Source organism: Castor canadensis, chromosome 5 (genome assembly GCF_047511655.1).
Source record: "Castor canadensis chromosome 5, mCasCan1.hap1v2, whole genome shotgun sequence".
Classification (NCBI taxonomy): Eukaryota; Metazoa; Chordata; class Mammalia; order Rodentia; family Castoridae; genus Castor; species Castor canadensis.
In genome coordinates, this window is record NC_133390.1 from 89813143 (window position 1) to 89840972 (window position 27830).

Genomic DNA, 27830 nt, shown 5'->3' on the forward strand with positions numbered 1-27830 from the left:
TGTATAACTTTAGACTTTTTGTGAGAAAACTTCAAACAAATCCAAATTTAAGTTCATTCTATAAAATATTTCCAATACTTTGAAACTCTTCAAAAGTGTCACAGTTACTAAAGACAAAGCCTGAGGAACGATCACAGTTTGGAAAGAGTGAGGGAAACATGGCAACTAAACACAATGTAGAATCCTGAATTAGACTCTGTAACCAGAAGAGGACATCAGTGAAAAAACTAGTGAAATCCAAATAAAGCCTGCAGTTTGGCTAATTAAAAAAGAAACAAAAAATTGTTTTTTTCTTTTCTTTTTTTTTCAGTACTGGAGTTTGAACTCAGGGCCTTGGGCTCTGCCACTTGAGCAACACCTCCAGTCTGGCTCTTCTTTAAAGTCAATGAAAAAAGAGATCAAAGCAGGACCACACTTAGTTGCTAGTCACTATAATTGCTTCAAAGCACTAAACCCAACCAAGAGTGCTTGAAGCATCCTTCACCACCAGGTAAACTCAGAGAGGAGTCAGAGCCTCTCAATTTAAATTTGCACTTCTCATCCTTAAATCACAAGGCAATGAACAACCTCTTATTACTTCAAGTCAGACATGCACACGAACACAGAGGGAGGGAACTGTCTGGTCACAGTATTGATAACTGTTTACATTACCTAAAAAAATCTTGGAATTCCTCCTTTTTGGTAAAGCTCCACCAGATGCCCCTCTTACTTTCTGAAAAGAAAACAACAGATCATTAAAATACAACCTACGGAAAGAAAATATACATCCAGAGGTTTCTAATTATTGTAAAAGGCTGAGAAGACATATTCAGCTTGGACTAGAGAATCCAGGATAAACAGGACCTGAGCCCAGGTCCATGTGGGTAGGTGGAGTCAATGCTATTGTACCACCTGACCTTTTCCACTAAGTTATAAAGTATTTCTGGAAAGGGAAGTGGAAACCAGGGATCCAGGTGAAGTACATGCTTAAATATCAATCAGCACATGCTCTCAGGAGAGCTAAAGTCTGTGTCTGAGGAGGACAGACTCAGGAAAGAAGATGGTGGATCCATGAGGTAAGGGTCCCTGTTCCCTTATTTACCCAAGAGGTTCCAGCATTTGCTCACAGGATTGCTCAACACTATAGTCGATAAATATTGATTGAGAGTCATTGACACTCTGGTCATATGAAACCTCAATCTAACCCCTCTAGACTTTTTTTCAGCACTACCAAATGGTTGTGTTTTCCATCCTAAGCTTCACATATTTTCTGCCTAGGGTAGAAGTCCTCAGTCGTAATGAACAAACACCCATCAAACGGTTAGATGAAAGAGATTGTTCATCTGATACTCATGTAAATAACTTTACTCTCAAATATGATTATAATAATTTTATTTCAATTGGCCAAAAACATTTTCATTCTTTATGGGTTTTTCTCTTCACTTATTAGAGAAGAGCACCTTTCCCACAGATGATTGTATGCAGATTCCAACCTTGGCATTTTCCCAAGCAGCTACATGGTCAAGGCCGTGCTCTTCACATTTGGTACTTCTTTAATTTGTCCTCTCCTTTCATTTGTCTTAGGATTCTTAAGTCTCCCATTTCACATTTTATTACCTGAAATTGAAGGTCAACTCATCTTTGTGAGTTTAGATTAAGACTTTGCAGCTTCTACTACATGGTTACAGTCCAAATCTTACCAATCTCAAAATTCTGGAACATTTTAACTTTGAAACCTGTCTTCATACACTGATGCCAAGTGCCTACCTCCTCTCTCAGAAGCCCTCTTCTCCACAGTCTCAGAACCTCTGTTCCCTTGCCACCACTCACCTCCATCAAAGAGATGAGTAATCTTGTACCAAAAGTTCACTTAATAATCCTGCAGGTCATCTGAAATCTTTCTACAGAAGCTCGTGGTATCCTTTTCACTTGTTCCAATCTCACTGTCCCCTCCATTAATGCATGATGAAAGAGGGAGAACAAAGGAGGGGGGCTGCATGGAGACTTGCTAGAACATGAGGCTGTTCTTGATTATGGGATTTACACCTTCAACTTGGATTGGACCCACTTCCTTTCGGGAAACAAAAAAAAAAAATAGGGATTCCTTCTAAAAGTCATCACCTCTACTCCTACATCAGTCAAAACTGGAAATCGGCAGTGTTTTTCAAACCCTAAACTCTTCAGTCAGCAAACATGACTGTGCCTACGTGTCAGGTTCTGTCTGTGCTGGAGTTCAGGGTGCAAACTGAATGAACAGTTCTCTCTTGAGAAGCTTGCCAGCACGGATTGGAAACATGTAAATGAAAAGCACAACAGATTCTGGCAAGTATTACAAGTTCAAAAGAAAGTACAATCCATTATAAGGAGGAATCAGTTCATTCATCTGGAGGTAGGAGTATGGACCAGGCTGGTCATGTAATAAGAGCAGTAGTACTCACATATGGAAGCTACTCAGTAAGTATCTGGATGGATGGATGGATGGATGGATGGATGGATGGATGGATAGTTTGGCCACTAAGAGTACAAAAGGTAAAAGAGAAGTATATAGAGAGAAAACACCATACACAAAAGCACGAAATCATAGTGCATTCCAAAAAGGAGAAGTAGCCTTGCTAAGCAGGGCACACAAAGTTGGTGGAGTAAGAAAGATGGTTAGAATGGCCATGGGAACCAGATCATGAGCGCCTTGTAATCATGCAGAAGAGTTTGGACATCTTTCTGCAGCATAGGGAGACACATCAGAGACTGAAGTTGCAGGGTGCCACAGTTGCACATATTCATGTATTTGGGGCAAACTCACTCTGAGGCAGTGTGCAGCTGGGGGGATTAAACTCAGTAAGTTTGAGGGAATGGAAGATTAATCAGAAAGCTACAGCACTAGCTCTTTTCAGGGATACTGAGCACTCAGATAAGAACAGCAGGGATGGAGAAGACAGGATAGACTTCAGAACTATTTGGGAAGCTAACTTGACCATCAAGAAAACACAGAAGGAAAGTAGAAACCAAAGGGTGCCTAGGTCTCTGGAATTCAAGGGGAAGAACAATTTTGAGAAATAGAATAATTCATACAGCCTAAGGGCACTAAACTTGAGTTGCCTGTGAGATGTTAGGGAAGAAAAATCCAGATCAGATTTGGATGGTCAGATCTTTAGCTCTAGAGAGAGATTAATCTTGAAGTTATCCATGTAGAGAGAGTATCTAAACAAGGATATGGATGACACTGATAAGGAACATCTGTTAGAGAAAGAAGGCAGGCTGGTCAAATGGCATCCTAGGAAATGCAGATAACGAAGGGGTAAATGAAAAAAAGAGATGCTCATTTTAAAAACTGAGACAGGGCATTGGGAAAGGAGGAGGAAAGAATGGTGCCAAAGAAATCAGGGGAGGAACAGTTTCAATGGAAAACAAGCTCAAGTATTCAAATACTCAAAAAGCCAAGTAACATCAGAGCTAAAACGAGTCCACTAAGCTTAGCAACTACCTGGGCAGTTTTTGTGGATTAACAAGAACAATCAGGCTACAACACTGAGTCCTAAAAGGATATATAGTAGTGACTATGAGAAGGGAAACATTTTTACAGAAGCTTCAGTTGAAGCATTCAGTGACTACAACACACAAATTAGTCAGTTCTATGTTGTTTTAAGGTGGGAAAAAGTAAGCCAGAAGAAGTTGGTGCTGTAAGAAAGACTGAAATTAATGAAGGAGCAAGTTCCCTGGGGTAGGAGGAACCAGGACCATGAGAACAGACGGAACATAGCTTTCTGCTAAGATGGGAAGGAAAACAAACACCGAACCAGGTATGAACAAGCCTTCGGAATGCAAGACGTTACATGAGTTTCTCTTAGGGTCCCTGTTTTCTTCGTAAGTACAAGTCAAAACAGTATTACTATAGGATAAGCACTGGTGATGCTTGAGGAATATGTCAAAAGTTCAGTGGTCACTCTGGGAAGTGGGAGAGGACACAGACAGTGAGAGGGCCCAAAAGAGGGAGGAAGACCAGAAATTTAACATGGTCTCTGTTATGGTTTGGATGTTGTTTGCTCCAGCCCAGAAAGGTTCATGTGATGGAGATTTGATCCTCCATGTTTTTACTGGGCAGTGGTACAAGTTAAAGATGAGACCTAGTGGGATGTCCTTAGGTCAATGGGAGCATGCCCTCAGAAGGAAGTATGGGACCTCAGTGTCTCTGACTCCATGTTTGTGATGTTATTTCTTCCTCCCACACACATTCTGCCATGTGCCATCCACGAAGGGGCCCTTGGCAGAGCCTAGGCAATGTTTTTTGGATTTTCAGCCTCCAAAATGATGAGCTAAACAGACCTCTTCTCTTTATAAAGCTAGCCTATCTCAGGTATTTCATTATAGTAGTGTAAAATGAACTAATACAGTCCCAAACCCCAGGGTGGTTTCCAACAGTCTGTGCATATAAACAGGGAAATATCAACGGATCATCTGGTTGGAGTTCTGAAGCTACATAAAGAGGCAAGACAAAAGAACTGAGGTCAGTTAAGGGAACTGTTGATGACACAGTGTCTAAAACCATGAGTCATGAGAAGCAGCTAAACAAGTCATAGGCCTGAAGGACTCAAGGAGAGAGAACAACAGATCAAAATAGGAATGAGAGAATGAAAGAGCAAAATGAGTAGAGGTTGTAGTCCAAGAGGGAAATGTTTAACTTAAAATTTCAGAGGCAGAGCTGACCATATGAGGTTATTAGCATTCCCCATTACTACCACTAACTTTGTGATCTTTAGCAACTTAAATCTCTAGGCTTCAGCTTCTTTTAATGTCATCACTTTACACTAAGATATATGGGACACAAAGCAGACTTTATAAGGATTGCCATGCACCACCTAACAGGTGTAGTAAATGTAATCATACAATCTCAGGCCAAAATTAAGTGATTTTAAAACTAATCTTTGAATTTATGGTTTTTATGACCTCCTGGCCTTTCTCTTAACATACTAGGTAGACTAACATAAGAATTAAATAAAACTGAAATTACAATTGACTATTTAGAAGGTTCAAGACAGTCTACACACTATTAGGACTTTTTTAATGGACTTGTGCAATTATTAACATCAATAATCAATTAGATATGCAGAAAATAAAAAACAGCAACATTAGTTAAAAATTAAAAACATCTAACAAAACCTAAGTTCCTTTACAGAAAATTTCAGAATATTATTGAATGTCATAAGAGAGAGCTGAGTAAATAAAGAGGTACACCAGGCTGATAAACACTCAATAAATGGAGGGGGCGCTGGTTTTCGCTCTCTCTCGTTGGAACAAGTTTTCTCTCTCATCCCTGGTTATTACTGAACCTTACTGAGGTTAACTGAGCTTAACTGGGGGTGACTGGAAATTCAGAAAAGACACAGGACAGACAGACAGGCAGAAAGTGGGGTCAGGTGTGTTGGGCACTCGGGTAGAGACGCCCAACCCTCAGTGCTTCTCTTCTCTATCTTTATTCTTGAAGGCCTTACTCCTTGCAGTTCTTTAAAACCTTGCTTCTAAAGTCTTCGTTAAAACCTCTTTCCTGAGGCTTGCACTGTCCCATGTTTTCTCTTAGCTTATCTTTAGCCTAATCGCTCTTAAAGTCTTTTGCCTCCAGACATGCAGCTTTTCTTCAGCATTCTCTCTTTAGCTTTCTTAAAGCCTTGGTGCTCAGACTTGCAAAGTCTCTGTCCTCTGTCTTGTACTGTCCCATGTTCTCTTTTCTTTAGCTTCTAAAGCCTATGTTAAAGTTCTTTCTTTGGCTTAGCTTTCTAAGGCCTAAGTTAAAGTTCTCGGTTCAGACTTTCTATTAACCCCTCTTTAGCCATACTTTTCCCTTCAGCAATTTCCCTTTAGCAATTCTTTTCCCTTCAGTAATTCTTTTCCTTTCCAAAAGCTACCCACACCAAAAAGCCCAAAGCAAAAGAATCAAGCCAAAGCCCAAAGTAAAAGCCAAAGGCAAAAGCCCTCAGCCCTCCTTCACTGGGCCTTTTAAAAACAGCAGCAAATAGGTTGGAGCAGAGGCTCTCTGGGAGGGGTGTGACATTGTAACAGGAGAAACCTGCATTCAGGCTTCTCTGAACGACAAGCTTAGGAGATGCAACTGTTCTGCTTTTTCTGTTTCGTGGCCAGGGCTGTGCCCATCTTGGCCTACAGGTAAAAGCAATTAAGCCGCATCTCACCTTGCTTACATCCAGTTCTCATAGACTTTTCATAATCCACTCTCTACAAATAAATACTCGTGAAGCACCACTACAGATTAGGCACATGTGTGTCAAATGCAAGGATGCAGGAGTGAATGAAGAGAACACAACTCCATGCCTTCATGCAACTCACAGAACCATGGACATGCATCTGCACTCAATGTGCCCACAATCAAAAATCTCAACAGGAATTTTTTAACTATATGAACTGATTCCAAAGTCCATTTTAGAAAAATTAATATTTAGAAATACCCATTAAAGTTGTGGGGAAACAAATGTGCAAGGAGTGCTTGTACTACCACAGATTAAGGTTTGCCACCAATACAGAGACAAGCAAGTAAGATCAACAGAATGCAAGTGAGGACCCAAAACAGACTCAAGTGTGCATGTCGAGTTAAAATACAAAAAAAAGAGATGGCACTGTAAATCACTGTGAAAGCTATACTGCTTTATTAATACTGGGAAGTTGGTTATCTATGGAAATAATAGATTCCTATTCTTCATGCAAAATACAAAAATAAATTACAGATAAATTAAAAACTTAAAACGTTAAAACACACTCACACATACACACATACTTAAATAAGAAAACTACTAGAAGAAATCTCTTTATGGCCTTAAGGTGGAAAACAATTTTTTAAACAAGATGCAAAAAACACAACTTATAAGAAAAAATGTTTCATAAATCTAACCACAGCAAAATTTAAACTCCTTTTCTATGATTTTTAATTTTAAAAAAGGTAAAAAGACAAGCCACAGACTATAAGAAAATTTTGTTTGTAACATAGAAAGGTTTGATACCCACAATGAAAAAAAGAACTCATTAACCTTAAAGGAAAAAGATAAACCTGCAAAGAAATAGGCAAAATTTATATACATGTACATGTGTGTGTGTGTGTAAGAATATATATATAAATAGAACAGAAAACCAAAAGGGTCAATAAATATGTAAAAAATGTTTAACTCTCACAGAAGGAAATGCTAAGTATTTAGATGTCACTTCAAAACTATTAAACTGGCAAGAATCAAAAGTCTGGCATCAATAGAAGAATAGAATAAATTACCAGGTACTCATAGGATGGAATACCAAATAACAATTAAAATGAATTGCATCTCAACATGGATAGATTCCAAAAAACGACAGTGGGTATGGAAACTACACAGAATAATAGATAACAGTGTGACCGCATGTATCAACATCTTTAAAATATTTAGTCATACTTTATATTGTTCATAACATGCATGAGAATGAGAACAATTCACAGTAGCAGTTACTTTTGGTAAAGCAATGGAACAGAAGGACTTGATCTTTCAGGAAAACTATATTTTTTTGTCACTACAAAGAAATAAATTGAGAGCAAAAACAACTAAGTTTTTTTACTTCTGACTTTTGAGTCTATGAGGATCTCTGGCATTATTTTCTGGACTTCTTTGTATTTTAAAACTTAAAATTATTTTTTCCCAATCAGTCAGCCCACATCTTGTTACCAATGCCAACCAGAGGTATAGAGGAAAAAAAATATGGACTGGTTAAGATACAAGATTTGGGGGAAAATCCATGAATTTCTACAAACAGTGCTGTTTTTGTTTCCCATCATCAAAGAGAATCAGAAGCATAGTAAAATGTCGACGTGGTAAAACACGCAAGCACAATGTTACAGGGAAGGTGTCAAGGCCAGTTCTTCAAAAGTGTTTATCTCACCTCTCGCATATGTCTTTTCAGGTGCATGTACACACTCTGTCCAGTTTTTCGAAAATGTCTTTCAACATGTTCCCTTCCAAAGGCCAAAAATGTATTCATGCATACATAGAGTCCACCTTCCGAGTTCTAGAAGAAAAAGATACGGTACATTAGCCAAGGACACCTGACCAGTTAAGATAGAGGAAAAGGAAGGGAAAGGAAGATAAATGAAGGCAAAACCTGGCCAAAGGCCACCATGGCTCTTGTAGTCATGGGCAATGACCCTCTTTGGGCCACCCACAGAGGCCCCTCCCACCCCAACCCTCAGTTTTAGCTACTCCCGGACAGTTGGACACTCTTTACCAAAAACAGGCAACCTTCAGCAAACATGCTTGTCTAACTCTTCAAATGGGGCAAGGGAAGGGAAGGGAGAGAATGAAGTTGGCACGGGATCCAGTGTAACCAAATATTATCATTCTTCCTCATTCATCAGCGTTAGTCTCCAGGAACATAAAACTTCAGATCTTTCAGTAGGGCAGGATTCTTCAAAGGTACTGATCCCTTCACTTGATGAATAAGTTAAAACTATTTAACAAAAAACTTGGAAAAGAAATAATAAAGGATGGTGTGCTACAATAATCTTAGCTACATATAATTGTATGCTGTGATGGTTGATCTTCATTGTCAGCTTGACTGGGATGGGATGCCTAGGAGGTGACTAAAGCACACCTCTGGGTATGTCTGTAGGATGCTGGGAGACAGTAGTTGAAGACAGGAAAGACCCACCATCCAATAGGCAGGGGGCCCAGGTTGAGTTAAAGGAGAAAGGGAAGAATGTGTAGGCATTCTCACCTTCTGCTTCCTGGCCATCATGAGGTGAGCAACTTTGCTCTGCCACATGCTCTGGCCACCATATTCTGCCTCCTGTCAGTCCCACAGCAGTGGAGGAAGCCAACCATGGACTAAAACCTCTGAAACTGTGAGCCAAAATAAATCTTCCTCCTTTTAAGTCTTTCTCTCAGGTATTTGTCACAGTGATGGAAAGTCTGACTAACACACACATCTGATGTGTGTTCAGTGTTTTATTTAGTTTATTATATATAATGTTAACCACTGCAAGTTGTTTATTAGTATTTCCATTACATAGTTTGAAAAAAACAAAAAAACCTAAGGATAAGTCATTTGCCCAAGTTCACACAGCCTGGAAGTAACAGAGTTAGATTTGAATATATTTCTCTCTCTACCTCTCTATGCTATATATTTCAAAGCACATATTATTTAATGAAAGACATAATGCTAAAATAAGTTTAGGATACTGTCCACACTTTAGATACTTGATTTTCTATCCTAATTTCATCTTTCCTTTTCTCTACTTTGCTTAATATGATTCTCTGTAAATTTAGGCTATGCAATTATTCATCCTTTCTTCAAAGAAAGTGGATTTTATTAAGTTCCTAATAATCTCACCCCTCCAAATAATGAAAAACAAACTTTTGAAATACTTGTCAAAATGGCCAACCAACACTTACCAAAATTTCTTCCACTAGCCAGGTGCCAGCCGCTCATGCTTGTAACCTTAGCAACTTAGGAGGTTGAGATCAGGAAGACTGCATTTCAAGGCAAGTCTGGGCAAAAAAAGTTTGTGAGACCCCATGGCAATGGAAAAAAAAGCTGGGTGTGCTGGCATGTGTCATCCCAGCAACGGTAAGAAGGATCATGGTCCAGGCTGGCCTGGGAAAAAGCTCAACCCTAAGTCCAAAATAACCAGAGCAAAAAAGACTGGAGGCATGGCTCAAGCAGTAAAGCACCTGCCTAATAAACACAAAGCCCTGAGTTCAAACTGCAGTACCACCAAAAAAAAAAAAATTCCTTACATTGAAAGCCAGATGTGGTGATGTGTTTCTTGCTGAAGAAAGAAAATCAAGACTTCAAGTTCAATCTGAATCACATAGTAAGACCCAGTCTCAAAAAAAAAAAAATCCTTACACTAAATTTCAGTAAAGCACAAATTACAATGTCAAAACAGACACAGATGTCCATTATAAACATGTAAAAAACTAATTCTTTAAAGTTCCAATAGTTCAAGAATGTTAATTTTAAAAGACTGTCTACTAGTGAAGATCTCCAACACTGTATCTGTGGTTTATAAGCTAGGATACAGAGAAGTCCTGTCACAATGAAACATTATAACTGCCTTAGCTCAAATATTGTTTAGCACCTACACTGCAATAAGACAAAAAAATAAGAAGAATGAAAGAAAAGGTATAAAGATCACAAAGAGAAAAATAAAATGGTCTATTTGAGGATGACAATACAGTTTATATGGAAAACCCTACAACACCTGCTAGTGAAAACAACAACTATTAAGTGAATTTGGCAAGGTCTTAGGATACAGGTAAATAGACAAAAGTAAGTTGCAATTTTTATATATTAGCAACAAACATAAATGAAATTTTCAAAACTCAACTACAAAATAGCATCCAAAAAGCTAATTATAGTATATGGTTTTTTCTTCTGAACAACTTTTTTCCCTTTGAATAAGACAATTGGAATAAAATTCAAAAGTTCTTTAAAGACAACACAGTGCATTCATTTGATTGTTAGATTAGGTATTTTCAAAAGATTTTTTTAAATAAACATGTCCTCTGATATAGTCATAACCTTAACAACACGACAAAAAAACTTCATTATTATAATGGTCAGTTAGTCATCAAGCCCACTAAACTGTGCACCACATATTATGACCAAAAATACACCAGGTCCACTCTCCCATCAAAGACTGCCTGTGAAGACACACCAGGGGAAACATAGCCTTTGTAATGGAGTCTCAAACAGTCACCTATGGCAGGTTGTCACACAGCTCTCTAGGCTCCAGGACTCTATAAGCATGGCTGTAACAGTAACTCCCACCTCACAGGGCTGGATGAAATTCAAAGGAGATAAAACACACTAACGTGCTTTCTACTCCATAAAACATTACCTAAATATTGACCATTAATTATTATGGGGTAAATATCATTATCTTTTTACCTCAATCATTTTATAATTGCAAAAAACCAGCAAAAGAAAGAATAAGTGAGTCTGATGGTCACATAGGTGGGAGGTGGGGGGTAAGAAATATTAACCTGTCAGGAAAAATATTTAAGCAACTAGTGGAAGGAGCAAAAAATGAGAAAGCAAAAGAAGAAAAACATTCAAGTGTAGGGTTTTCTGAAGAACAATGGAAATAGTTCATAAAGTAATATCCAGGCTAATTAATCATTAGTCTTTGGTAATTTCACTATTAAGAGTTTGAAACTTATTAAGGAATTTGAAAGAAATTTAATATGTCAAATATTCATTCTTGGTTTCTAAAGTTGCTTTATATTGTCACATAATCAAAGATAAAAACTGTTTGATACCCAGATAGAAATGGCAACATAGGGAAAGATTCTAGGATAAACATTCACAGACACCTTCCATGAGACACACAGACTAGTCTCTGAAGCAGAGAGTGCCCTCATCACTAATGCTCATGTGAAGCACTGCCCAATGGACCTTCTAGTAGTTCTAAAAATTAAGGACACACTGAGATTAAAAAAAAAAAAGTCCTTCAAAACTACCCCACATAGAACAAACACTCTGATCTAATGTTCTATGCCTTCTTCCCTCCAATCTTATTCATATCTAGACATTGATCAGACTCCATGGTAAGTGCTGAGAACAGCTTCTTTCAATAATTATGACAAGTCTAGGCTGATAAATCTCTCCCAATCCCCTTTTGAACAATGCACAGAGAATGCTGTATAGTCTAGGCTCAGAGCTGAGCTAACTGATACTCTCTACCTTGTTTTCTTATTAATAAGCCACCATCCCTCTAAGATCCCCACCCCAGAAAATATGGTAAAGAACTTGCCTTCATAAAGCCAAAGAGACAAGAAATCCACAGGTTATAGAACTACACCACTTGAGAATGAAAGACAAATGGAAGAATAGGAAGGAAAATTCCAGCACTAGGAAGCCCAAGGCAGAAGAGTCATGAGTACTAGACCAGCCTGAGCTACATGGAGAGACCCTATGGAAGGAGAAGGAGAGGGAAAAGATGGAAGAGGGAGAGGAGAGAGAGGGTGAGGGGAAGGAGAAGGAGGAGGAGGAGAAGAAGAAAGGGAAGAGGAAGAAGAAGAAAGAGAAACTTTTTTTAAAGTAATGGTAGTAGACGTGATCTGTTAAGGTACAGGGCTATGTATATAGCTTAGTGGTAGAGTACTTTCCTAACATCCTGGGTTTGATCTCCAACACTGGGAAGGAAGAGAGGGAGGAAAGGAGGGAGGGAGGGAGGGAAGGAGGGAGGGAGGAGGGGAAGGAAGCAGGGAAGGGAAGGGATGAGAAGGGAAGGAAGAGGAAAGGAGGAAGAGTAAGGGAAGGGAAGGGGAAGAGGAGGGAAGGGGAAGGGAAGGATGAGAAAAAGAAGAAGAGGAAGGGAAGGGAAGGAAGAGGAAGGAAGGAAGGAAAGGAAAGGGAAGGAAGGGAAGGAGACAAGGGAGGGAAGAGAAGAGAAGAAAGGAAAGGGAGAGGAAGAGGAGAAAGAAAGAGAAATTTAAAACATTACAAATGAGATTCATAGAATATTGGTTTATTTTTTTAAATAAATGGTAACATAAGAATGGAAATTCCAGATATATGTTCATTCTATGATAAGTGCTTAATATATAAGCCATAGAAAACAAAAATGGGGAAAAGAATTACTAGCAAAAGTTACAGGAGGTGCTGGAGGTGTAGCTCAGTGGTAGAGTGTGAGCTTAGTATGCACAGGACCCAGGGTCAATCCTCAGCACCAAAAAAAAAAAAAAAAACAGAATGCTATTATTCTTCTTGTAAAGCAGAAAATAATTTCTGGCCAAGAAAATAAAAGATATCATCAGAGATGATGTGACCAAGTATAAAAATGTAAACACAAATGAACAAATTTTATACCACAAGCTATAATGAAACAAACAAAAAATAACAACAGAAGATGTAAAGTATAATGAATAAAAACTTACATACAAACTACATAAGAAACTAGTAAAATTATAAGTCATCAACATTCAAGTTCAACTTAATGTTTTTAAAGACCATCTGGTTTTAAATATGTGAAAATATGAAAATCAAATCTCACATTTTCACAACCTCCTGAGGTAAACACATTAAAACAATTTCACTGGCGGAGTGGCTCAAGTGGCAGAGCGCCAGCCTAGCAAGTGTGAAGCCCTGAGTTCAGACACCAGTACCACACAAAAAAAACAAATCTCAAGGCATAAATACATGCCTACTAAGCCATCAAAAAATTAATTAAGATTACACAGCCTAAAGCCACAGAGAGAACCTGTATTATCTACTCCCACAATATAAATCACTTCAGTCCTTCTACAGAGCAATAAAACTGATCCCTTAACACAATATTTTCCTTTGGGTGTAGACTTCAAGAATCCAAAAGAAAAAGGGGGAAAACCCTAATTGGTACAAAAATATTCACAGATGCACTAGGAAAAAGTAGCAATACTTCCAAATAGAGAAGCTAAGAAACTATGGCATAGAAACATTACAGTATTTTTACTGTAACATTGTTCAAAATGATGAGTTTATGAAGTAATGTATATAGAAAATGCATATAAAACTGTGTAAAGTATACAGAAAACATGTTAATGAAAAAAAGACCACAACACACTGATGACAAGTAAGGGAGGAGATGAGGGGAGGGAAGGCACCAGATGGACAAAGGCCTGAAGTAAATCAGGAATGAAAAACCAGTTTTATTTTTACTCAAATTCTTGACTTTCGGGCCCACAGCCTCACCTCCCACTCCATTCTTGCTTGGTCTAGAGTGGTGCTTCTCAAAATACTGCCATGAAAAACAAGGTTGTTTTATTTTGTTTCTATTCATTAAGGAAAGCTACTTGGTCCCACTGCACATGACTAGTTCACAGCTCAAGCTACATGTGGACTTTCTCACACATGTAAGTTCCACAAAACCCAAAGAGAGCTACATCCAGTTCAAACACATCTACCAACAACACAGCCAGATGGGGCTGCACTGTGAGCTGCTGTAGAAGTCTCCGAACACTGACTTTCAGTACTGGTACCTAACTCTCGACAATGGTCAGCCCCCCTCAGTTTGGGTAGCATTGGAGTGATAGCCAGGAGCCCAATTGGAAGAACAGCTCACCATCAGAAAAGCATAATTCCGGGACCTGCAGGGACCAGCCTTCAGAGCAGTCCACATCAATACCACCCACACATGTTAACACCTGCTCAACTGTACACACTCCCCTGTCACACACACTGCCATTCTCTACTCTTGGCCCCATTCCCACATCTCCCTGTGCAGCCCCCATCTGATAGTCCTCGACCCAGCATCTGCTTTCATTTCACTATTGTTGGGGATGTGCTCATTGAATACTGTGGCTGTCAGAAACCCAAGCTTCCTGCACGTGGGGTCACTATATTCAGAAGCTGAACCACACATTTGCTTCCTGAGCACAAGAAACCCATGGCTTGTTCACCACTGGATCCCAAAAAACAGTATCTGGTACAGAGCAGGAATGAACAAACATTTGTGGAATGAATGAACTTTGTGTCACAGGGCTTAGTCTCTCAAACTGTTCCTCAGTACCTGGTACAGGTCCTATTTAAAGTCTTTGATACAACTAAACAATGGAATCATAAAAAGTACAGGATGGTCATGCATAGTAAAACATCCTGAGGCGTCACAGGAATGGGAATACTAGCTTTTCAGATCAGTCTGGCTAAAGTCACTCTTGGCAGCTTAGACACATGAAATCCTGTTGCCCTAGGCCTCTAGTCAGCCTGGAGTAATTCTTCAGATGACTGGCATCTCCACACCACATACCACCCTGGACCCTATCCAGATCCTGTTCTCAGTAGCACCCAGCCCAGAATGACCAATGTGTGCTTCTTTGTCCTAAGCTGAATAGAATTCCATAACACACTGACCAGAAACTTGACTGAGTCACAAGACTTTGACACCTAAAATCCCAAGTAGAGAAATAGTGCTCAGAGCTCTGTAATGATTCCCTTTGACAACTTCTCCCACCCATGATCAAACCATAAGAGACAGAATCAGCATCAGAAGTCCATATACTCATAAAACCCACACTTCGGTGCATTTCAGTGTATACACAGCCATTTATTTATTACTTACACTATACTGCCAGCACACTCTTCAAAAGTACCACCAAGGACAAGGACATTGCCTACCATTGAAAACAATGTGAAAACATTCCAAACATAAAGGTCAAGGTTAAGGTTACATGTTTTAAAGTAGCAAGTGAGCGGTCATTTTAAATAAAAATATACCACATTGTCAGCCAGCAGGTGTTCAGAGAACTCTGTTTACCATGATGTTTTCTTGGAGACCAGCCTTGTGCTAGAAGGCAGGAAGGGAGAGTGAACACATGTGAGGAATGCACTCAGGAAACAGGGTCACCACATAACAATGTTTTCCTGACTACAGAACTGTGTCTCCCATGGAAAACAGCAGGTCACTGACGCAAAGAGAAATGTGATGTAGGGAGATGCCATCCCAACAGATTCATGGCCAGGACCAAGCACACACTAACACCACGGGAAGAATGTGATTCACATGCCCTTGCAAAAGGGAGACAAAAGAGAGAGGACACAGTATTTTCTAGAATACACACTGTTAAAAAATGGAAGAGGAAAGAAAAAATTTAACTAAATTAACTGCCTGAACTCATGAAAGAAAAGTAGCCTGAATATTTTTAACAACTTATGGAACCTCCATGAACTGCAACATTCGCCATCTAAAATAGACTCATGGATGAGCATTTGCTGATGGAAATATGGACATGGTGTTTCTGAGTGAACAAGACAGCATGCATGACGTTATTGCATATATAACACACATACTCCACCTGGCATATGATGTCATCTCTATGTGAGGAGATAATGTGGGATTTATTTTATTTTTTGTTTGTTTGGTTGGTTGGTTTTTGGCCTCACATTGTCTTTTGGCATTTTCTCATTGTTCTTCAGGAACATGAATTTATTTTTTCCAATTAAAAAAATAAAATTTTTCTTAACTGAATGTATTTAAAGACTAAAAATAAGCACATGGAATCAAACATTCTTTCCATGCTCCCTTTCCTTGACTCTGGCTTCCTTGGTTATCGCTCTCCAACCACATAGCTTTGTCTGTTGCATATTCCTGCTACTCAAAGTACAGCGTGATCCAAACAACTAAGAGACTATCTTGTAGCTGAGGAAAGTTGGGAGCCCAAGTAAAACAGGTGATGAGGAGCAGCTCCTCAGGAGGGCAGGAGAAAAATGAAACTGATCAAGGTCACTGCATCCCACTTGGATGCCATCCCTGTTTGCAGGAGAAGGTGATCAATTCTAAGTGTGGCAAAGCAGCTGGGGAAGAAAGAGAGGCTACTTGGTCTCCTCCAGGAAGCACTACAAATCAATAGGCTGTGTGGCAGCCGGAGTGGATTTAGTGTTTCCGCACCAATGACAGAAGGCAGAGACACAGCAATGCTAGTGCCTTAAGGATATTTACATCCCAAGAAAGAGAGAGAAACTAAGAAAGTTGTAAAGGATAATTTCTGGCAGTGATAAGAACAATATAGGAGCCTGAAGGTTGGAGTCTTTATACAGCTAGTGGGTGGGGGAGGCCCTGTGGGTGGCTGGGATCTCAAGGGCGAGGGACCAGGCAAGCAAGGAAAGAAGAACACACTAGCTAGACAAAAACGCATGTGCAAAAGCCACAACTCAAGAAAAACTCTGGTCTTTTTGAAATACCAGAAGAAAGCCAAGTGCTGGAGGACCATAAGAGAGATGGTGACAGCAAAGGAGGAGAAGATGTCTACCAAGGCCACCTGGAGGAGGCCCCATAGTCAAGGGAAGGACTGGGCTTCACTCCAGGCCAGACATGAAGTTCCACCATCTCCTCTACATTTTTAAAAGGTCACTCTGGCTACTGGAAAAGAATTATGAGCAAGGAGTCAAGAAAATAAACAATTAAGAGGCTACTGTATATCTAGACCCACCTTGTCCAATAAAGTAGCCACTAGCCACATGTGGATATTTCAATTAAGTTAAAAGTCCAGCACTTCATCTGCACCAGTCACATTTCAAATGCTTGACAGTCACATATGGATGGTGGCTACCCAAGCACAGATTTAGAGCAATTCCATCATCACAGGGTTTTTTTTTAACAGCTCATCTAAACAAGGCCAGATGGTGCCTTAGCCTTGGTGAGGTGGTAAGAATAAGAGGGAAGGAACTCACAGCAGAGATGGGAAAGCAGATTCAAGTAATAATATTAGAATATAATCCATGGATTAGATATAGGAGTATGTGGAAAAGGGTAAAGTTCAGAATGATTGCTAACTGTTGATTCATTCCACCAAAAAACCACCCACCTCTCAACCTGCTCAACTCTTGCTTTCATCAACCACCTGTTAATTCAACCTGTCAGGTACTTTCTTATTTAAACGCAGACATGAATATTCCAGTTACCAGAGCATAAATCCCCATGACATTCTCGCTTTTACAGAAAACGAGGTAAGATTTTTTTAATGCAGAATTTAAGTAAAGGAAGATGAAAAGCAGATGTGCAACTAGAAGGCAAAACTAGGTTCCAGATCAAGTGCAATAAGCAATCAACACGTATAATCAAGAAAAAGCACCATCGGAAAATAAGCCAGGAATGGTGGTGCATGCCTCCAATACCAGCTACTCAGGAGGCAGAGGCAGGAGAATTGAGAGGTCAAGAACCATCCAGGTTGGGAGACCATATCTCAACATCAAAATTCAAGAAAAAGGACTGGAGCATGGCTCAAGTGGTAGAACACTTGCCAAGCATGTGTGAAGCTTTGAGATCAATCCCCAAGGAGGGGGAAAAAAGAGAAAACAAGTCAAATGGCAATGACCAAACAGATCACCAGTAAAACAAAATTACCACAACAAAATATTTGCAAAACCTCAAACCTGGGTTTCAACAGGTTTATTTCAAGTCCCCTGAAATAAATGTCTACATAAGCTAAGGATTTTTAAAAAATATATGTATATATATATAGCAGAGAGTGTGACTCTCTGCTAACACTGATAAATCATGCTAGTGGTCATGAAATGTTTAGAAAAAAAATACAAGCTTTAATGCAGTAATGATTCTTCCAGCATGCTCTGGACTTGGAAAGATTTTCTCCCTACACAAGACTCCTACACCTTGGAGCTCAACAACTAGTCTTGCTAAATACATGCAGAGTCTGAACAACCAGGTTTTGTCACTACTATTTCCCTCAGCGTAAAACTGAGCGAGCAATGAGGATGCTGTCACCAGCAACAGCTGGGGAAGAGATGGGGCAGGATGCAAGGGGCAGCTATTGTGATACTCACAGGAAAATGGGCAATTGAAAGCCATCAGTGAATGAGGACATGGAGCTGAATACCTTCAGTGGTGAAATTATAACCCAGATAAGGAGTTCCCAGCTTACATTGCTAAAAAAATTAAAATGTGGCCAGGCATGGAGGCTCACATTTATAATCCCATCTACTATTTGGGAGGCAAAGACAAGAAGAGTTCACTTCTAGGCCAGCCCAGACAAAAATTCAGGGAAACCCTCTCTCAGAGAACAAGCCAGGTGCAGTGGCTTCCGAGTTCCAAGGCCAACCCCACCAAAAGCTCAAGACACTATGTGGAAAAAAAATAAAGCAAAAAGGGTTGGGGGTGGTGGCTCAAGTGGTAGAATACCTGCCTAGCAAGCTCAAGGCCCTGAGTTCAAACTCCCAGTACCATAAAAAAAATGGAAAATGTGAAGCCACCTTGTCAAGATAGCAAAATGTTTTCTAGTCATTTCCTATTTTTATTTTATTGCTTAAAAAATGGTTATCTTTAGGGTGCATCTCTCCTGAGAAAGTGTTAAACATGAGGAGTGGGTATCTGGGCTTAACCCATAAAAGCTCATCACTGAGTTGATTTTAGTATGAAAAGAATTGCCCTCCCTTAAGTCAGCAAGTACTCAAACCCTGGCTCTATCTGTGGGCAGAGCCTCATGCAAGAATACCAAGTACAGGGTGTGTCTCCCCTTGGCAACTCCAAGACAAGACCCTACGTCACCTTCTTCTCAGAGGGAGCCCCCCCACCTACTCCAAGGCAAAAAGCAAGCCCCTTCTGCCACAGGTCTTCTGGCTAGAGTGAGGGGACGCAATAAGTAGGGTTTAACGGGCAGCCATGATGCCAACGACCCTGCAAGGCAGGTACTAGAGGAGAAAGGCCAAGCTCGGAGAAAGCCAGTGAAATTAAAGCACTTGCTGAAGTCACATGGTTACTAAGTAGTAAGGGTGGGGGTGTGTTGAACCCAGGCCAATCAGACCCCCACAGGCTGCCTAGTGCATCTGAGAAGCAGATGTCATTTTGGTGGCAGGAGCCAGGTGGGCGGCTGTCGGCAAGCACAGCCATCATCATTTCGAGGGCTTGGAGAAAAGAGCAGTTTCTCCTTTTTTTTCAAACTTTCATTCAAGGGAAGCAGGAGGGGCAAGCAAAGGAGAGCCAGCCCCTTCAAGTGAGTGGCCTGTGCCAGGCACTCTGCCAGGCTTTCCTGTGGAAAAGGGAGAGGTGTCCACTCCTCAAGCTCCAAAGGACAGCTGGAGCCCCTAAGAGGTGTCGGCTCCTGCCTGACAGCTCCCAACAAAGACAGTTTTCAAGACCCACGGGATTGGGCTTGGAGTCACTGAAGGATTGATGGCTTCCACAATCCACTGCTGTCATCAACTTGTGTCCAGAAACTAAACTGGGGACCTGAAGGGAAGACCCCCACCAACTGAGTCTCCCTCTAAAGTCAGACACTAGAGACCCAATGACAAAACCTCCCCAAATGGTCATTCAAAGGAGCAATTCAGCAGTTTTGCCTAAAAAATAACAGTATGTGAATTACTTCCATCCCTGCTTCTTGTAATCCCACCCACCACACACACACACACACGCACACGCACACGCACACACACACACACATTCAGATCCTTGTGTTCTCTTTCCTAGGGGCCAATTAATCCACTAATCCCATGACCAGACCACCAAGCGTATTTCCAAGAACTACTGGGACAAAGACATCTATCCAGGTCACCACTTTTCTACACTCAAAGGAACTTACCAGCACAAAAACAGCAACACTTGGTTTGATTACGAGAATGTTTTTCACAATTACACCTCACCTGAAAGAACCTTCAGCCTCTTGGCCAATAACCATATTGTGCACATGCAGCAGATTTGCTCTGGGGTGGTTTTGTGTCAGGAAACAGTAAGATCCACATGTATTCCATCTATAACAGTTCATGTGTATCTGTTTAAACTTCCAACTCCAAGAGGAACTACTACCCCAGGCCCCCATCTGAGTTTCTCTGGAACTTGAGCCTATCAGTCACTGTTTCCTCCAAAAGTGAGATAAACGGTCCCAGGGACAGAGAGGTTGGGCCCTGGGCACTTCAAATAGAATGGCTACTCAGAGTCCAGTGTCTCTAAAGTAGAATCTGGCAGGCTCTGAAACCCAAACCCTGACCTCTGAGCTCCATTGCAGTTTGCAATTTTCCCAAGACACATGAAGTCCTTGCCCACTATCTCCCCGCCCTCATTTATGGCCTTGATGCACTCTGTCTCCCAGGCTACAAGCAAGGAAGCCTTCATTGACTCCTCCCACTCCTTCACCCACATTCTATCACTAAGCTTAGCCACATCTTTCACCGAATTCTCTATCGGGCTTATTTCTCCTCCCCCAGCTCTATCCCCACTGTTGTGTCGGCACCACAATAAAGGCGGTCCCCTCCAGTATTACAACAGCCTCCCAGATGAACTCTTAACCAAGGTCCCTCCACCTCCTTATCTACTCCTCATTCCACTCCCAGGACAGCAGCACTAAGTAACCACCATCCTCACACTCACTGTCCTCTTGCTCCTAACTGGCTGACCCAATAGGTCTCAATGCCAACCTCTGTAACCCATGGAGGAGTCAGCTATGTTATCCAGTCTCCTTCCCATAAGACAGCTTACTCTTTCACACATGAAAAGCTTGGTCCCATCTCCATGCCTTCCTGTCCTCCAAACGCCATCTACTTAGATCCCATCCACTTGTCCACACCAGAAATTCTTCCAGATTTATTGATTGTTACCAGGCCTGAAATCTTCATGCACACATTTTATGTAGTGCTACACTGTTCAAAACATAATACCCTGTTAGGATCTAATCTCGTGACACATCAGGACTTAACTCCCATTCTCTGTCATGCACAAGTCCTTGAACAAATTACCTAATGTTTCTGACCCTGTGTTCCCTCACCTACAAAACAGAGTCCCCACTACTTTGGGGGACAGTAACTATATCCTATAAGCCTATCACAATTAAATGAGACGATGAATATAAAAGTACCTAGCCCTGTGGTTGGTTCATAACAGACACATGAAAGTGTGCATGCACTCCACTGTGACAGAGATCCATGTCACACTCATCCTGCTCGCGGGCCTCTGCTCATGAGAAGCCATTGGCTCATACCTTCTCTGCCCACGACAGCACCTAATGCAGTGCTGGGTAAATGGTAGGCTCTAAGTAAGTAGTAATACTTGCTAAGTGAGAAGACGTTTGGCCTTATCACAGGAGGCACATGCTATTCTGTACCTCAAGCAACCTCTGTAGTCCCAAGGCCCATTCAGATTCATTAAATTCTTGTGAGTGTTACATTGTCCTGTTGTTCCAGTTCTAAAATTAGGCGCTGTGCATAGGGACAAGGGGTGTCCTCAACTGATGAACAGCAGGCAGACAGGGCTGGCCTACGTACACAGAGACCAAACCTCTTGTCATCTCCCTGAGAGGCATGACACAAGATCACTTCTACAAAGCCCCCTAGGGCATCTAGAATCACATCACATAAAATAACCAACATTTACCCAAGATACCTTTCTCTGGCTTTTCAAGGGCCATACAGAAATCAAGGAATTCTGCAGATAATATGATAAACATATAAACATATAATAAACATAGAAAATATGATAACAATATATTGGTAATTTTAATAAATGTTTATTTCAAAATATATACTTACAATCTTTTAAAAACAAACAGAAAAGATGCAGGCCTAGTAGCTCACAAATGGTGAGTTTTCCAGCCCTGTTCTCTTCTTCTCCCTGTAACTCTGTTCAGACCTCCACGTGTGTTCCTCCCAAAGCTTCAAGCTCAGTCAAAGAGGACAGCCATCCCTGACATAGGAGGACAGTTCTTCAAACAAGGGTACAGGAGTAGCTGTGCAACGCTGCTAGAACCTCCAAACAAGCTCTCAAACCTCGGCTAATGCACAACTTCAACAATCTGCATCCTACCTGTGGTAAAAATGTACAAAGTGCTTTGAAAACAAAGAAAGGAAGGGTCTAGCCTACCTTGGGGGACTAGATGGTCCTCACAGCGAACACTGGGCTAGCTTTAAAGGACTTCTGGGAAGAGGGGTTAAGAGAAGGCATTCTGCCCAAGGGAGAAGCATAGACAAACACATGGTAGGGTGGCCATGGAGCACAGGAGAACAGAAAGGCCTTCAGGCCAGAGGGAACTCAAGCAGAGAACAAGGACTGTTGGTCAACAAGGTAAATTACTTCAATGTGCTACATCAGAGTTGTCTGAAGGGGACTATTGAGGATTTCTAGGCAAGGAAATGACATGATCAGACACATGTTTGAAAAAAATAGTAAGAGTACAGTGTGTCAGGCTGGAAGGGAAAGCAAGATGGTTGGTTAAGAGGGTTGAGAGGATTTAAGCAAGAGATAAGGGCCCAAGCCTTAGCAGAATTTGGTGAACAATGGGTTTGTGATGACAAAAGAGAGATACACCCATGAGTGTCGCAGCACCATTCACATTAGCCAAAAAGTGGAAAGCAACCCAAGTGTCCATTGACTGATGAACAGATAAACAAAATGCGGTATACTTATACAATGGAATACTATTCAGACTTTAAAAAGGCTTTGAGACTGTGGAAGAATGTCTTGGTTAAGATCACAAGCACCATTTTTAAATATAATGACTAACAGAGCGTCAGTCTAGATTTGGTTGATCATAAAAATAAACACAATTCTAAGTATTTCAGACAGGAAGGATTTAATCCTGGAAATTAGAAGCTTACAAACTCATGGAGATGGGCTGTAAGAGCCAAGATCTGACACACCACCACTGGTGTTTAGGAAATAAGGATCCCAAGAAACTACACAAATGATCTTAGGTCCCCCCAAGCCCCAGAGAAGTGGCTCCAAGTCCCAGAGGGACACCCAGAAGCTGCCCGAAAAATCTCACATCTGCCACATGCTACTGTGGCTATAACAACTGTGGTTATTCCTTCTCTTTTGCCTCCCAACTCTCTTACTGGCAGAAAGAAATTCAGAATCCTGCCATTAAAAACTCTGGGAAGTGCACTGTTCAGGTGCCTAGCCCCACAATAGGGGAAAAAGCCCATCAGAGCAGAAACAGGTTGAAAACCAATAGGCAACACCCAGCTGGCCTCCACTATCCAGCTGAGGAGGCCACCCTCATCCTCTTCTCCTGTCCCCCTCCCTGAACACCAGCAGAATGGCCTTCACTTTCCAGGCAAGAGATCAGAAAATCTCCAAATCAGCAGCCAAAAGGGAAAAAACTCAAGATACTAACATTTCAGTTTCCCCTCGATGAAGCAAATCACCCTACAGTGAAGCTCACAGTCAACAGAATAAAGAATTATCTTTGAAACAGCCAACAATTCCCAGCCCAAGAAGCTCCAATGTTTTCAAAAGTAGTCAACCAAATTCTCTAACTTTTAATTTGCTTCCAAAAAAATGTGCATGCTGTAACATGTATCACCTAGGGTTGTCTAAGTCTAATATAATAATTTAATATGAACCTGTAAAAGCCACATTTCAGGTGAAATATGTGATCAGAGTAAGTAGTTCTTCCTTTCTTACCTAAACTCTACAACTCTTGTTTTCAAACTATGGCCTGGGAGCCCTGGAAACCTCAGAGACCCTCCAGGCCATCTGGGAGGTCAAAATTATTTTTATAGCATGAAGTTCTCTGCCTTTGTCACTCTCATTCTCTCACAGCATACTTACAGTAGCATTTTTAGAGGCTATGTGACATCTGATGACATTGTCACTCCAATAACTAATGGAATGAAATTGTTCAAACTGCTTAAATTTTTTGTTTTAATGTCTAGTATGGTAGATGCTGACAGATGGAAACTGCACAAAAAGCCCCTTGGGGTCCTTAAAAATATCAAAAACTATAAAGAGGCCAAAAAGCTTGAGAATCATTGTTAAAGAACAACTTTTCAGTTATTGCTTTTAGAAGGAAAGTTATGACAAATGAAACTAATTAGATTTGCTTACGTTTACATCTTCAAAAGGGGTTAAAGAGTGTGTGCTCCTAAATTTGCTGTTTATACCATATATCACTTTATCTACTAGAAGGAAGATTTTTCCACATGGATAGTTATTTCTCTCCCTACACATAAGCACTATGATAGAAAGTCCTGTTGCCTATTGGGCAATGTGCATAGCTCAATGATAAATAGAGCACAGAATCTTCAGGGGCCTAGACACAGCAATGATCAAAACAGACTTATTCACAATAACCAAAAGATGGAAACAACCCAAATATCCATCAACAGGTGAATGGATAGACAAACTGCAGTGCATTTATGCAATGGAGTATTAATCAGCCTTAAGAAAGAATAAAATTCTGATACATGCTTTAACACAGATGAACATGGAGACCATGCTAAGTGAAAGAAACCACATACAAAAAGAAAAATACTGTGTGACTCCACTTATATGAAGTACGTACAATAAGCAAATCCATGGAGACAGAAAGTAGATGGTGGTTACAAGGGACCAGTAAGAAGGAAAAATAGCGACTTACTGTCTAACGGGTACAGAGTTTTAGTTTGGGATGATTAAAAAAACTTCTAGAAATGGACAATAGTGATGGTTGAATATTATTAATGCTACTGAATTGTACAATTAAAAATGGCTTTTAAAACTTTGCTAAAACCAGTCTGGATTTCGATCCCAACTGTATCTCTGTGACCTTTTTGCTTCAGTCTCATCTGCAAAAATAATAAAACAGTGTCTCACGTAGGGTTGTTGTGAAGATTAAATGAGCTCAGATATGTATTAAAATGTTCACTTGGAATCCTTTATGTTCCTAGTGGATAAAGTGAAAAGGCACTTCTTACGGGCCTTATCACTGGGTCTCAAATAACTTAGACAGCTTATTTAAAAATACAAATTTCTAGGCTCTCACCCCTTGAGTCTCTGATTCAGAAGTCTAGGTTGGGAAGCATGGCATTATTTCGAACTGTTTCAGGACATGCCAATGGTGCTGACCCAGGAGCACACTTTGAGAATGTGTTAGCTATAGCTATTGTTATTGGCTATGTCTGAAATAACACCAAACAAATCCATAGACACTGTGGAAGGAAGTTTAGAAAGGACTTCTTTAACCTCTAACATGAAGTTTTCCCACAGATAGATGGAGATCTCAAAGCCTTTCCTGGTCAACATATAAACAAATAATGAGCAGCAGGCCACTGTCCGTCAGAGTTCTGCAAAGACTCTCAAGAAGACAGAGAACCAACTGCAACATTTTAACATCACCAAACCATCTCAGAACTTCAGAGAATAACAAAGCACCTTCCTAGAAAACAGTTCTATGCTAGAAGGAAAGCAGAGGTATTTGGCATTCTTTATGTTCATTCACACGTTCCTTTGGGCTGCCATTTTGGTATAGCCACTGTGTGCAGTTGACTGTCACAGCAGGTGTGGCCTGATAGTCCTTGCCTCAGCTGCACTGGGATCTCTTGCCTCTCAGCTGTTACTGGCCTTGGAAAAGCCTTCCTGGCGCAAAAGCAAACCTGGAAGAGTGAGGGTGTTTCCACTCCTGGAGCTGGGAACCAGTGGATAAACACTTCCCCACTGAAGTAGAAGACTGAGGTGCATACCAGAGTTCACCAGAGTCTCCCAAGGGACTTAGCACCAGTTGTACACTGTGGAAGCCAGCTCAGGAACTCACTCTTCTCTTGCATTGGCTTCCCTTCCTTCTCTTTGTCACTATTTCCTTGGTCACTATTCCATTTCTGTTCCCTGGGATACCTTTCCAAAATAAATGGCCTAGTCTTCTCTTTCAATTTAAATAGTATATAATAGTTATACAGGGGGATACGTTGTGATATTTACATACGTGCTTACAATAATCTTAGGTAGATTTACCACCCTCCATGTAAATGGCCTATTCTTATTTCAAACACCGTATTTTCATTTGACCCAAGCTAAAACGAGGTATAAACAAGCACTCAACTCACAATGTGGGTGGGGAGAAGGCAGAATCAGCACTAGCAACCAATGCTTGGTACAAGACTTCACACCTAGTAAATGCTTTAAAAATAAGAATGAAAGGGGAAAAAAGAAGGAAAAGAAAGCCAACTATGGAAGTTAGACTATAACTAACTGCTATGTTGCATCACATAGACTCCACACAATGCAGGCATTCAGAGGAAACGACTAAGTCCGAAGTAGAAAAGGAAGAGTGGGAAAAAGCCTTGATAAATGATCACAAGAGGAAAGTGGTCTTAGAAAAGGAAGTGTGTCTTACTTGTTGAACAACCATAGACTCACCTTACCAGAGATGACAACCTAGAATCAGAAGACAGGCAGGACAAAATACACCTGGTGAAGGAAAAACTCAACAGCCAAGGAGATGAGAATAGATTTTCCATAGTGGTCCATGGAGGATGCAAGCAGAAGTGTGAGCCTACCTAACCACACAGCACTTTCACATAACACCTGACAGCAAAATTCTTGGGCTTATACCTTGTGATTGATTCTCTTTTTTTCCTTTCTTCCTCCCTTCTTTTTTACTTCTTTGTTCCTTCCTTTTTTAAAGCAAATGTGTAAAGTGAATCACTAATTGGCCAGGCACACCTTTCAAATTAATTTATAAAACCTCTTGAGATAGGTTCTGTTATTCAGTTGGGTGACAGAGTTAGGATTCAAACCCTGCTAATTTGACTCTCTCATTCACATTTGTCCCCCACAATCAATGAATTCACCACATCCTACATGTTAGTCCCCCATGATTCTTTTCCCAATGCTTCCAGTATGTTAGAAGCTTGCCATTTGCAGAACCTGTTACTCCATGTAACTCATACATTTCTTAAACATTCATGGAGTTCCTGATGTATACGCCAGCTGCCGAGCCAGCTGTTGAGAATAATTGTCCACTCTCCAGGACACAGTCTGAGACATGCTGCTGCGAGTCCAATGGAGTTTAGCGGAAGGCACTATGGAAATGACTCACAGAGAAAGAACCATTTGAACTGAGTCTTGAAAAGAAGCTCTGCTGCGAAAAACTTTATAGACCTCGTGAGATGAACCCTCTCACCCAACACATTGAGGTGGGAGGGTAGGCTTAGGTGAAACCAAAGAGGTTAAGAGGAAAAAAAAAACAATTCCTTCTCGTATTGAGCATCTGACATGTGTTAAGCACCAGAAGGTGGGAAGAAAGGGATAAGTGAAATACTGAAATGAGTTATGTGTTGTTCCACTCAATACTCACATCCCACAAGCATGCAGAATAGCAAAAGTCTTCACACTGAGCCTGAGACCTGGCTGGTACAGAACAAAATATTGTTGATTCACAGTTTCCCTCCATGCCCACTTTAAACGGCATTTCTTAAGAGAAGCTTTCAATAATCGACAATATAAAAGAAAGATGAGATGCTGAGGGTGTCGCACATCCTTAGCAGTTGCTGGATCCCCAGCAGAAAAAAAAATCAAAATCAATTACTTTCCTGGGATTCAAGACCCCCATCATCTTCTCTCTTCTTGATTCTTAGCTTACTTCTTGTTACTTGCCAAATCAATCTTTTTCTTTCAAACACATTGTAGGCAAATGAGAAGAAAGTGCTTTTAC

General features: G+C 40.6%; 1 protein-coding gene across 1 annotated transcript in view; it reads right to left on the bottom strand.

Moving 5' to 3' along the window:
- Positions 1-27830, bottom strand: part of Usp13 (ubiquitin specific peptidase 13) — a 107012-nt gene that overhangs the window by 76732 nt on the left and 2450 nt on the right. Inside the window, exons 2-3 of the mRNA XM_074073712.1 lie at positions 7882-8007; positions 652-712 (exon numbers count right to left, since the gene is read on the bottom strand). Coding sequence (XP_073929813.1) covers positions 652-712; positions 7882-8007 — 187 coding nt within the window. The remainder of the gene's footprint in view (positions 1-651; positions 713-7881; positions 8008-27830) is intronic.